Source organism: Prunus persica, chromosome G1, assembly GCF_000346465.2.
Source record: "Prunus persica cultivar Lovell chromosome G1, Prunus_persica_NCBIv2, whole genome shotgun sequence".
Taxonomy (NCBI): domain Eukaryota; kingdom Viridiplantae; phylum Streptophyta; class Magnoliopsida; order Rosales; family Rosaceae; genus Prunus; species Prunus persica.
In genome coordinates this window covers 40,508,016-40,520,785 of record NC_034009.1, presented here as the reverse complement: position 1 = coordinate 40,520,785, position 12,770 = coordinate 40,508,016, and the positions used below count along the sequence as shown (strand labels likewise).

The 12,770-nt window shown below is 38.6% G+C and overlaps 3 protein-coding genes across 4 annotated transcripts; all 3 read left to right on the top strand.

The window, feature by feature from the left end:
- Positions 1,769 to 2,910, top strand: LOC18790020. Its single transcript, XM_007225873.2, has one exon. It carries the CDS (start codon positions 1,938 to 1,940, stop codon positions 2,475 to 2,477), a length of 540 nt encoding a protein of 179 aa, XP_007225935.1. The 5' UTR covers positions 1,769 to 1,937; the 3' UTR covers positions 2,478 to 2,910.
- On the top strand, positions 4,634 to 5,886 carry LOC18792988. The gene has a single exon (XM_007223527.2). The coding sequence runs from the start codon at positions 4,919 to 4,921 to the stop codon at positions 5,432 to 5,434; it is 516 nt and encodes a 171-aa protein (XP_007223589.1). The 5' UTR covers positions 4,634 to 4,918; the 3' UTR covers positions 5,435 to 5,886.
- Positions 8,831 to 12,767, top strand: LOC18790266. 2 transcript variants are annotated; one of them, XM_020555111.1, is made up of 4 exons: positions 8,831 to 9,754; positions 11,467 to 11,529; positions 11,748 to 11,879; positions 12,043 to 12,704. In XM_020555111.1, the coding sequence occupies exons 1-4, from the start codon at positions 9,407 to 9,409 to the stop codon at positions 12,307 to 12,309; spliced, it is 810 nt and encodes a 269-aa protein (XP_020410700.1). In that variant the 5' UTR covers positions 8,831 to 9,406; the 3' UTR covers positions 12,310 to 12,704. The 2 variants fall into 2 exon arrangements, with proteins under 2 accessions (XP_020410700.1, XP_020410701.1); XM_020555112.1 differs by lacking the exon at positions 8,831 to 9,754 and adding an exon at positions 9,780 to 11,283 and having other exon boundaries at positions 12,043 to 12,767.

The window sequence follows — 12,770 nt, the reverse complement described above, 5'->3', positions numbered from 1 at the left end:
TGCAATCCCTTTAAATAGCTTCACAAGAGAACATTTTGAATCTATTAATTCTATTCATCACATGAGTGATCACAATCTCTTGGACTCCTGTGGTCCAAGAGATCAGGACTGATAATATGATATAAAAATATAATAAATTTAACATTTTCCTTTATGAAAATATTTTTCGGGATAACAATGTTTAAGGACTTTCAGTTCTATACAATTTTCAATTGCAATGAATGGTGCTTAATTTTGGGCCAAATCTACGCCACTAAGTAAAAGTACTTGAATATAAAAATACATGGAAGATTCAAAAAGAATTTATCTTTTTTATATTTTTCCAACAAAAAAAGGATATGAAATTCATTCATCTCACAAAATGTTTACATCCTTTTGAAAGAAGCAGTATAGTGGAGGCAACCGATCCACTCACAAGCACCAGAAATTTTGATGCAAACTTAGTCATTTCATGATCAAATGTGAATTTATCATATTATTTTTATTTAATTAATATTTTTAATTTTTAATATTTATATTAATTAAAAGTATTTTCTGATATTTTAAATATTTTATTTTTCTTTATTTTTTGTTTTATATATAAATTTTTTTAATTATTAATTTAACCCATCCGACCCATACTGAAAATATCAGATAAAGGAACGGGTGAGGATATCATTTACCCATGGAAACCCGTACCTAACCGATCTTTAATATTACTTTCTTATTTAATTATAAATATATGTGTCAACATGTTAATGGTTGAATAAAAAGGTATTATGGGCTGCAGTACTTGACAGGATTGCCATTTGTTATGTGAAGTGGCGTCTTCTTATTGGTACAAGTGTCACTGTTAGGTTCTAGACACGTGTCTGTTTGACTAACATTGTCCAATTCCTAATTTACAAGGATTGAGGCTTCTTATTTCGATCGGAAAAACGTTTTTATTTTGCAATATTACTAGTACGGGAATTAAAAGAAAAAAGAAAATCATATTTGATAGGGGCATTGTGGTAGTTCCTTCCAAAAATAAGGCGCAAGAACTAAGGCCGTGGATAATCATGCCAGCGGTGGTTTCGAACCCACGTCACACGCCCGTCATCACGAATTAAAGCAGCGTTTTAGGTAAAGGGCCTTCAATGATACTTCCCGTCACCAAAAAAATAGAAGAAAACAGGAAGGGAGCTATATGTCTCCTACGCGCTTCAGATCACGCGCATAAACAATATCATGTAAATCGTGTTTGGATTTGATGGAAACAAAGAAGTTAATGGAATTAATATTTAGTTGCTATTGAATATTGGGATTTAAAAAAAAACCCTATAATTTTCAATCTCAAAATAAATTTCTAAACCAATTAAACCTTGTACTTTAATTGTGGACTATCAAAAAGTTATAATATAAACGACTTATAATTCACGTGATTATAAATTCAATTATTATGTGCATCTTTTCACTAATAATATTGGTATATAAAATATAACGAATTTTGATAGTACATTTTATGTGGTTCCAACCAAATAATAAAAGTCGGGTCCTTACTTCTTGAAAAAGAAAACTTCGAATTTAAAAATCACTTTTAAAAATAATTTAAAAAAATGTGTTTTAGTTTTAGAAACTTACCTAAATTGTTTTCCTCAAAACAAAAAAGAAAAAGGAAACCTAATTGTTGAAGGGAAAAAGTAAATCGAAAACAATGAGAGTGGGTTTTATTATACTCTACCGCCTTTTGTCGCTTTCCCTACTCGAATTGCCTTAAGGTATCTTCCCCTTCCTTTCCCTATAAAACACAGCCCTCCCTCATTCCCAATCTTCACACTGTCTCATCTTCGTTTTCCCTTCTCTCTGTAAATTCCCCTTGGCTCTCAAGAGCCCCAAAGTTTGTAATTTTCTCCTTCTCTTTCGTTGCAAGAGCTCCAAAAGCTCGAATTTTTGGATCTGATTTTGTTAGATTTTATATGGGTGTTAAAGTTCTCAGTCCCCAGAATTGCCTCAAAGACTCTGTCTCACCTCAAGTACTGATGAATTCCAATCGAAGCCCTAACCCTAATCGGGTCAGAACCTCCCCACAAGCCGACCGGACTAAGCGAAGGCCGACCAGGCCCAACAACCACCCAACCCCGCAGGTCCAGAAACCCGCTGCCCCCAAGAATGTCGTGATGGGCCAGGTCAAAATACTAAAACGCGGCGAGGAAATCCCCAAAGCGGCCCCGATTCAGCCACCACCGAAGCAGAATCTCCATCCCCAAGTTCCGGATCTCGGATCCACCAGCCGGATGGGTCCTGACCCGAAGATGGTACCGATTCCTCCGAAGCAGACCAAGTTCCCGGAGCCGAACTGGGCTTCCGGGTTCTACGCCGGGTCGTCGTCGTGCATAGCTGCGCCTCCCCCGAGTTCCCTACCTCTGCCGTCGTTCTTCGCAAAGAAGAGCGCCCCTTCAAGCACCGATGAAGCTGCAAGCGTGCTGCTTAAACTTCTGCGGCTCAATTTGTCGTAGAAGGGTCGCCGGTCCATGGCGGACCAAGCATGTGCAGCAGTGTAGAGACCGCGTTTGGCTAATGTTCGTGTTGTGTGATTATCGCCCTTCCCCTTATTTTTTCGTGGGAAGAGAGATGGATGAGGTCACAATTCGACCTAACGCTTTTTCTTCTTTTTAGATTAATTTATGGGTTAGGGATTTTAATTATGTGCAGCAGTAGTTGGTAACTTGGGTTGGCTCCAATTTTTAGCATTTTGTTTTCAATTAAATTAGGGTTGGGTTGCTTTTATTTTTGTGTCGTACTATTTAAGGTTGAGAGGTATAGTTTTTTAGGAGCTGTTTCTGTTAAATAAGGGTATATTTTGTGTACATGTATCCACAAGTTTTTACGATGTAGTTGCAAGCAATTTGTTAAGTCTAATTTGGTTTTTAATTCCATTGGTGTTTTGTCTGCTCTTTTGCACTCTTAATTTCCTTTATCTTGTTCTTGTGATTAAATTTGGGGTTTGGAGATGGCTGTGTTGTGTATGTATGAGGTGTTTGATGGAAATTTGTGGGGAATCGACTTCTGGGAAAGTTCAATTGCTGACAGATTATGATGAACATGGGTTCTAACTTGGAACTTCTTGGTGAAGGTAGTAAATCAAATGTTTACCTCAGAATTTCACTGGACTCTGTTTGGTTTTGTTGAACTTGTATGGTTATTTATGGAGACTTTGTGGTTTGGGTTGGGTTGGAGTTATCAAAAGCAAAAGGACAAAAGCAGTTCTGTCGATCAAAAGATTTGATGGGAAATCATTTTCAATGTCTTTTACAAGAGATGAGATATGGATGATAGGATGATTCTTTTTCTATGTTTGGTAATATTGGGAAGGTGAAAAATTATTGAATTTAATTTTTTATGTTTGGTTTGTGTATAAATATAAAACAAATTTAATATAAAGTATACCCATTTTAAAAATATGAATTGAATAAAATAAAAGAATAGTCAAAGTGATAAATTGTGAATTGGACAAAATAGTCATAAAAATGTGCATTTAATGCTCACCTCAGGGGTTTGAGAGTTTAATTTTTCCTAGTTTCTCATGTGTCAGGCAATCATTTTCTATGACTCGGTTTATAAAACATGAGAAAATTCTAATTTCCTATCCCAAGCCCCATTTTCCCTGAACCAAACACACCATAATGTCTCGTTTAGTTCAAAATTTGGGAATTTGAGAATTAGTTTGAAATTCCATTCGCATGTTTAGTAAGTACACTATTGGAAATGCAATTATAGACTCGTGGGTGTTGACTTCCCATGTAAAGGGAATTTCATACCCTGGCTGAGCTTGGGAATTTGTTTTCCCCCACATGGGAAAGCATTTAATTCAAATTTTTATGGCTAACTTACCCATATCTTATTTTTAAAATACCATATTTTACTCTTAGAAAAACTCTTCGTATTTATTTCTCTTTAATTAAAAAAAAAAAGATAAGAATATTGTTGGAAAGATGAACAATTTTAATTCCTAATACTCCACAAACCAATGGGAATGTGATAAAATGACCTTTCATAATCCTCATTTCTCAACTTTTACAAATATAGGACTGAGCATCCTCTATTCTCAACTCATGAGATTAAACATGGGAAATTCATTCTCAAGAGTTTCAATATGCGAACCAAATGGATTGTAAGGGTAAACAAAAGCAGATGACTTCCCAAAAACATAATCCATGCCGATGGAAGGGTCTGCAGCTAAGTACTGGTTAAGCGGAGAAGCTCCTAAATTGAAACCCATGCTTTGCTAGGGAAAATTATGGTGGTTGTTATTGGTTGTGCTGCTGGTCTCGGATGCTGAGCTATGAGAAGCATCCGAAGAAGTTTTCAGAATTTGTAATAATTACTTAAGAATAGGAGTTGTGATAAACACAATAATAAGGAATTTTGGTAACACATTTAAAAGTTGGGTCCCTTCTTCTTCAAAAAGAAAAGTTTGAATTTTAAGTCACTTTAAAAAATAACAAATGTGTTTTAGGAAACCTAAAAACAACATAATATCTAATTTCGGGCACTTTCTTCCTCAACAAGAAAAGTTTGAATTCTAAATCACTAAGAAAATAATAATACCAAAATGTGTTTTGGGAAACGTAATCGTTTTCCTAAAAAGAAAAGGAAAGGAAACCTAATTGAGATTCGTGAAGGGAAACAATAATGATGGCTAAAAACCGGTGTAGGAAGGAAACCCCCAAGGGGGGGTTGATGAAAGTGGATTCTATTATACACTACCGCCTTTTGTCGCTTTTCCTACTCCTATTCCCTTCAGGTCTCTTATCTTCCCCTATAAAACTCAACCCTACTTCCTTCCCAATCTTCACACAGTCACATTTCTCTCTGTAAATTCCCAAAGTTTTTCATTTCCTCCTTCTCTTTCGTAGCAAGAGCTCGAATTTTTGGATCTGATTTTGTGAGATTTTAGATGGGTGTTCAAGTTCTCAGTCCCCAGAATTGCCTCAAAGACTCTCTCTCACCTCAGCAAGCGCTGATGAATCCCAATCGAAACCCTAACCCTAATCGGGTCAGAACCTCTCCCCAAACCGACCGGAAGAAGCGAAGGCCGACCCGGCCCAACAACAACTCACCCTCTCCGGTCCAGAAACCCGCAGCCCCCAAGAATATCGTCATGGGCCAGGTCAAAATCCTAAAACGCGGCGACGAAATCCCCAAAGCGACTCCGGTTCGGTCACCACAGAAGCAGAATCCCAATCCCCAGGTTCCGGATCTCGGATCCACCAGCCGGATGGGTCCTGACTCGAAGAAGGTTCCGGAACGGAACTGGGCTTCCGGGTTCTACGCCGGGTCGTCGTCGTGTATAGCTGCGCCTCCCCCGGAGTCCCTACCTCTGCCGTCGTTCTTCGCAAAGAAGAGCGCCCCTTCAAGCACCGATGAAGCTGCAAGCGTGCTGCTGAAGCTTCTGCGGCTCAATTTGTCGTAGATGGGTCGCCGGTCCATGGCGGACCAAGCATGTGCAGCAGTATAGAGACCCCGTCTGGCTAATGTTCGTGTTGTCTGATTCTCGCCCTTCCCCTTATCTTTTCGTGGGAAGATAGATGGATGAGGTCACAATTCGACCTAACGCTTTTTCTTCTCTTTAGATTATGTGCAGCAGTAGAAGGCTTCATTTTTCTTGTTTCTTTAAATTTGTTTTTCGTTTTCAATTAAATTAGGGTTTGGTTGCATTTCCTTTGTGTCTTACAGTACAAGTATAAGATTAGATTAGGGTTGGAAGGTATAGTTTTTCATGAGCTGTATCTGTAAAATTAGGGTATATTCTGTGTCCTAAGTTTTTACTTATAGTTGCAAATATGTTGTTAGTGAAATTTGGGTTTTAATTATATTGGTGTTTGATGGAATTACAAATTGAAGCAAACAGAAATGGGGTTTGATTTGTGGGAATTGACTTCTGGGAAAGTTCAATTGCTGTGAGATTATGATGAACAACATGGGTTGTAAAGCTAGTAAAAATCAAATGGGTTACAACAGTGCTTTTGGTTGGAGCTGTCAAAAGTAAAAGCTAAAAAGCATTTCTTTTTTTTTTCGTTTTCTTAAAGGTAAAGAAAAGCAGATGGCTTCCCAATAAACAGAATCACTTTTTATGTCAGTGGAAGGGTCTGCAGCTCAGTTAGGGACAGTTTTGGTGACTTCTACTGGTTTTGCTTTTGGTCTTGGTAAGGCCCAAATGTGGGATGCTGAGCTGTGAGCCTTCTGGACCAAAGCTTCAAAAGACGTTTGCATCAGTTTCAGAAATTATGAAGCTTTACAGGAGGTGTGAAAAATGTTGTCTATCCAAAATCACTCTCAAACGAACTCTTTAAATGAGTGAAGGTTGAAATTTTTATACCAAAAATAAATTAATATGGAGGTGTGATACCTTTTCTTTTAATTAATATTTAGTTTTATAGCTTTGTCATATTTAGGTTATGAAGGTGCACCAGCAATTAGTGTGCGAAAATGTTTGGTCCATGAAACTTGGTGATGCAGTTTGCAGTTTGAACATGAGAATATTAGTTTGCAAGTTAATGCATTTTTTCATTAGACTAGACTACATTCCGTTGTACCACGCAATGTTTATGGGCTGTTAGGAGTTGCTATTCGTCTATTTGGGTTTACAAAATCTTTCTTGGACAGCCTAAAAATTGATCAGTACATCAAGAACCCCTAATTTTAAATTTAAAAAAAAAATCCGTAACCTAATTTCTAATACTTGTCTAAAGTGTATTGATCAAATTAATAATTAAATAAAATTAAAAGGAAAAAATAGACTTTCAAAGCAAAAGTTGTTACTGTGACAGATTAATATCACATAAAGTATATGCTTGGGCAATAAAAGTTTGTATGAACACGAACGACTCCAAATAAAAACGGCCCTGTACTTTGATAGACCAAACTCTTTTATGAGGCCACGACCCACATTAAGGCCTTGATTAGCGGAATATCCCATTAACTCACACTCGTTGCCTCAAAGTTATTTTGGATCCAGCAGCAGTATAAAATTAGGTCCTGCATTTTTTGGGTTCACCAACCGCATTTTCGAACCATGAATATCCTTCACACCAACTAGATTTGTGATATCCATTCCCTAGAGGGCTGATGCTGGTTCCCAGAAAGGGCAAATGTTTTCAATTTTTCATTACAATTTCGAGGGTTTCCATAAATATGCAGCTGATAAAGAATGGTCCTGCAGAATTTTCATCGAGCCCCATGATCCATTGCCAAAAAGAAACAAAACGGAGAAAATAAAATATTAACTATGTCGTCCATCGTTCTAGTAAAAGTTTATTTCATGTTTGTGCTTGCATTTTGTTACTTGTACTAAGGAGCGAAGCTAGAATTGTAAGGTTAGAGGAGAGGGGGGATAGAAAAATACAAATATATCAAATGCATAAGTTTTCAAGAATTACATGTTAGAGCTAAAATATTTCTAACTTAATATGTATAATTTGTTTTAGATGGGCCATTAATAAATTAAAAGTTGTCTATTACTCGTTGTATAATATATTAGAGGAGAGAGATGTGAAAAATTGGGGGGGCCAGTGTCACTTTTGGTCTAGGAGTGGCTCTGCCACGGCTTGTACTCTTATTTGATGTGTTAGACATTTGTGGTTGTTTCATACTCGTTTGCTGCACATTATAAGTACATCCATCATGCTTGTGCAAGCTCGATTTATTTTGTGGTTGTGTCACACCCAGTCTAGTTATACCACATTCAAATTACGTTGGTGATAATCCGACTGGTTTTACACTTTTAGCGGAAATTTATGACCTAGAAAAGAATACAGTATGAAAGTAGTGTGATTGGCAAATAGATATTTCCAGCCGAATAGGCAAGAGATAAACCCTCCCCAGTTCACGAGCCTAATAGTAAAGTTCAGAAACCCAAAAAGGCAACCTTATCAAGAAGCTTGCTAGCTTTTTTATCATGCAGAACATTTACTTGCAAACCCTTCTGAATCATGCCGATAAACATTTCTGAATTTTCTATGATGAAACAGAGCAGACCAAATTAAGTTGCTGATGTTTTATTGACAGATAAAATTTGAAAAAAAAGAAAAAAAAAAGTAAAGGTGATGATAAGATCAAGTTTCATGTCACTCGTAAGTTTTTCTGTTTCAAAGAATCTTTAGAGTTACTAGAAGTGGTAAGATACTTATGGAAAGGCAATAACTTTGCCTTTGGATCGATTGTTATATTAAGTGATTAGTATAACCCTTCATGCTTAAACATTGTCCACCTAACTTTCTAATAATGGTTTTCAACTATACTAAATAGTTTTATAATTCCTTTTCGTTATGGATTTCGAACCTCAATTATACTAAATAGTTTGGCATGCTATATTAACATACCAATAATTTAAAATATTAATTTTAGCGCGTCGTGCCAAATTAACAATATACTAATATAAAATGGCAAAAAACATCTATTTTGTGTTCGTTCATTCAAGCGAGAGTGACAACAAGAATTTGAAAAGCGCAAACAAGACAACGCTATTTGATATGTAATAATTGAAATTCAAATAAAATTAAAACTCTCATTTTTTTTCTTTCTTTCTTCAACTTACCTAAAAGTGTTTTGACATATTGTGTATTAATGATTTAAAAATGAGTTCCTTGTGTTTTAAACTTGAGTTAGTTTTAAGTATACGAGTGAATTGTGGAATTGTAGAGGTTTGGATTGGATGTTTTATTCGATTTAGCAAACATGTTGAAAAGAAAGTTGAAAGATAGAGTTGGAGACGGAAATTTGAAGCAAACATTGTTTATATATTTGTTAGGCTAAGCATTTTGGATTTGGTAAAGTAAATTAAAGTTATATATATATATAGGCCGTAAAGTTTGAAGTGGTCATGCTCATGCCCTTTGCCCCTTTGGCGCACAAAAGGAACGCATCACACAAAGCAAAGCAGGGGAGCAAGCCGATGGACAGCAAAACGCTGTCGTTTCGTTACTCGTGATCACAAATCCCCCAATTAAGAAGGGAATAACCCAATAATAACCCATGACAAATTGAATCTTGTCAGCGACACACGTCACCATGTGGGCCCAGCACTTTAAAAAAAAAGAAATTAAGAAAATTAAAAAGAAAGAGCAGAAAAAGAGTCAGAGTCACACAGACGAGACCCACCCTAACAACAACACCAAGCGAAGAGAAGAGAAGAGAAGAGGAAGAAGAAACAAAACAAAACCCAAAAAAAAAAAAAAAAAAAAAAACTGAAGAATCAATTTTTCCCACTTTCTTCACCACACACACAAATATATTTAACGCCACCACCCCTCCTGACCCACCCCCCATATATATTTTTTCAAAACCCATCTCCTTTTCTTCTCTCATTCATTCATCCGCCACCCTACTTTCTCTCTCTAAAGCCTTTTCTCTGTCTCTCTCTCTCTTTCTAGAACCATTTGCTGAGATGATGGTGGTCAAAGACGAGTGGATGAGAGCGGCGATGACCGACGACATGCTCGTCGTGGAGCTTCTGGTGCGGCTCAAGCAGTCGCAGACGGCCGCCTCGTCTTCCTCGTCTCCGTTGTTGGAGTCGATTCCGCTCAGGTGGGGCATCCGGCTGCCACGCTCCAAGTCAGCGTCATCGGCGTCCAGATTCGACGGCGTCGTTTCGCGGCAGAGGAACATCAGCAAGCACGGCACCGATTCCGCCACTAGATGCAGCCCCACCACGCCGCTCTCCTGGAGCGGCGGCACCGGCTCCCCCTCCGCCACCGCCGACGGCTTCGAAGAGTCCAGCTGTCCCAGATCCAAGGTCTCCATCTCTCTCTCTTTCTCTGCTTTTCGCTTTTTTGTGCTTTGGATTTCCTGTTAGCTGATCTCTGCTTGCTGTGTATGAAGTGAAGACTCTTCGAGTCTCTTTGTTATTTGACGGAAATACCCACGGCGGTTGTTCGTATTTGCGTCTGGTTCTGCTAATAAGCAGAGACCAGAACCGCACGAGCCTCAGTGTTCATGAGGCGGCTGAGGCTTTTAGCGTGTTCGTCGACGACACACGCATTTCATGGCTTCTTTTTCACTTTACCATCTTCAGCCTTCTTCCTCTACCTAATTTACCTTGTCATCAGTTTTTCCGTTTTCTAATCTGGATTTCGAAACCGACGTTTCTGATTTCCTATCGCGTTTCGTTTGTCGTCTCTTGAGCTGCTAATGCTGACGAGGTCAAATTCGTCATTTCGTTATCTTCTTTAGATTTTTCCTTCTTTGGTTAGCTCGATAATCGCCGGCGGTCAACCCTTTTTAGCCGCCGTGTACGACGTCGTTCGCACAATTTCATGACCAAAATGCCCCCGACCCGCGTGTGCCTTTCCATATCCCTCACGTGATGTAGCAGATCGAGACCTCCTTCACGTTTTCGTCTCGCTCCTTTTGCCGGTAACCTGCCTTTCTTGATTCGCCTGCGAGATTTACCAAACTACCCTTCCAAACTCCTCCCTAGATTGTGATCACCAAAGGACACTCCCGTCAATTCCGAGATTTACCGCAGAGAGTGAAAACCGCGAAATTTCCCTGAGACGACGAGCTTACTCGTCTGATCCCTTTTTGCTCGCGACAAAAGTCGCATCTCGCGTCGAGTCAAAAGTACGAATATAGATGGGCATAGCAAACAGGAGGAGGGTATTTCGGTCATAGTAATAAAAAGGGGAGTAGGGTGTGGTGGTGACGTGGGCCTATCTTAAAAGCGTGGTGGGGCCATTTGGGGGAAGTGAGTTTGGCTTAGGGATAGGTCTGCGTTCGGTTTTGGTGTGGCGTTGTTAGTGGGGGTTGCTGGGGTAATTTTCCTCTGTGGCGCGGGCGCAGTCAGCGGCTTTTATGGACCATCATCTCCTTTGATAACGCTTTTCTTTTTCTTATGTTTTCTGGAGATCCAGAGGAACTCGATGGGATGGTTGTGGCCGCTGATTGGGGGATTGAGTTTTATTGGGTATGTGAATCTGACGGTCAAGGATGGTTTGGTGAGAGTGGTGGCTGTGGTCCTTGTCGCTTATTTAGTTTAAAGAATTACGATATATTTTTTAATTTATTATTTATTATTTTTGGACGAGGGGATTTGGGTTCGGTGTGGAAGGAAGCGAAGCGAGAGGCAATGTTTGTATGGACTATGGAGGAGAGGAGGCCATGGGAGGAGAAGCAGAGGCATGTGAGCAAGTCACGTGAGGAATAAAATAAGGAGCTTGTCATGTGTGGCCAGGCCACGTGGATATTCATGATGTGAATTTCTAAATGGGTTTAAGCTTACTCATCATTGGGATGGGGAAGCTTTATCCAAAGTCCAGAGAAACGGTAAATTTAATTGGCAAAGGAATAATTATTGCAGGCTTCTACTGGATTGGTGAAAGTTTTGAGATTTAAAGAAAAGAAAAGAAATTGGTTTTTGGATGTTTTTGGTGTCCTTTTATGATATGTTCTCTTTTTGCTTTTTGTGGGTGTATTTGCTGAAGTGTGTTTTGCATTGATGTCTCTCAGGGAACTGCTACGTATGAATCCACCAGCACCACCACTGCCACCAAGAGGGCAAGGAGAAAGAAGGTAAACCCAAATCTTCTTTTTGGCCCCCACTTGGTTTCATGTTCAAGATAACAAACAACAATTATTTAAAAGAATGCATTGAGAATTGAGAATTAATTAGTTTTCCAGATTTGTTTTGATTCTTTTTTTATTTGTTTGTTTAGTTACTGTCATTTTCTAATCTGCAATAGGATGCTTTTTAACTTCGATCTGATATGGACTTGGATGTCATTTTTCAGACATTTGCTGAGCTTAAGGAGGAGGAAAGTTCGTTGTTGAAGGAAAGGACATATTTGGAAAAGGAAATAGCGACCTTACAAGCAACTTTTAAGCAACAAAGAGCCAAAAATGAGAACTTTAAGAGAATCAAGGTGAATTCTGGTGTTCTTTATCCTATATATATATATATATATATACTATTTTTCTTCTAGGATCCTTTCTCCTGGATCTGCCCTTTTGTCCTTTAGATTGGATACAATTATTTGCATCTGCTATGGCTTTTTTGGCTGAATACCTTATAATTTTGTTTTGCAGCTCGACTTGAACATGCATCCTGCTAGGAATTTGAGCGCAAACTTTGATGGAGCAGGGAAAGCAATTTCCAGTCAACCCCACGAGAGAACAGCGTCGAGCACCTACGGCATTCCCTCAAATTTGCCTCCACATGCAGAAGCGCAATCCGATTCTTACAGTGAACGCGAGGCCGTTTCAGCCCGAGACAATTCTTTCTTGCTGCCTGATCTAAACATGGAGCCGTGCGGAGAGGAATCTGGTTCCGAAACGCTATACGGGATGAGCTGAGGAAAGCATGAGTAAATGCATTATGCTTTCAATGAAGAAACTGATTGATATGCCAGTATAACATAGCGCATTCCAGGAACTAGCTCTTCATAAGTAGTACAAGTAGAGGTCAGTCGGAGCGTATCCAGTGAAGTTACAGATATAACCTGATCTGGATCCCTTTTACCTAAGTTTTGAGGGTTTTTAGTAAATTAGCAGTCATAGCCATTAGGCTGTAGAGGCTTCTGTTTATGTCACAGCTGTTGCTGCTTTCCTCTGGAAAATTCTTTGGGGTAAACCCTCATTACTTCTAATGTTCAAATTATTTAGATCATAAATTTGTATCATTCTTTGTAGGTTTTAAAAACCCTATCTGAAATCCAAGTTATAGTTTTCAGTCACCAAAATTGCAACTTTCGGACAGGTGTCAATGACTCATTGTATTATTGATTATTTTAAGATTTCAATTTTTTTTATTTTTT

Excerpts from the sequence above, each read along its gene's own strand:
- LOC18790020 (XM_007225873.2), top strand. The coding sequence starts at position 1,938 with ATGGGTGTTAAAGTTCTCAGTCCCCAGAATTGCCTCAAAGACTCTGTC.
- LOC18792988 (XM_007223527.2), top strand. The coding sequence starts at position 4,919 with ATGGGTGTTCAAGTTCTCAGTCCCCAGAATTGCCTCAAAGACTCTCTC.
- LOC18790266 (XM_020555111.1), top strand. The coding sequence starts at position 9,407 with ATGATGGTGGTCAAAGACGAGTGGATGAGAGCGGCGATGACCGACGAC. Across the intron at positions 9,755-11,466 it reads CCAGCTGTCCCAGATCCAAG|GGAACTGCTACGTATGAATC; the intron begins GTCTCCATCTCT and ends GATGTCTCTCAG. Across the intron at positions 11,530-11,747 it reads AGAGGGCAAGGAGAAAGAAG|ACATTTGCTGAGCTTAAGGA; the intron begins GTAAACCCAAAT and ends GTCATTTTTCAG.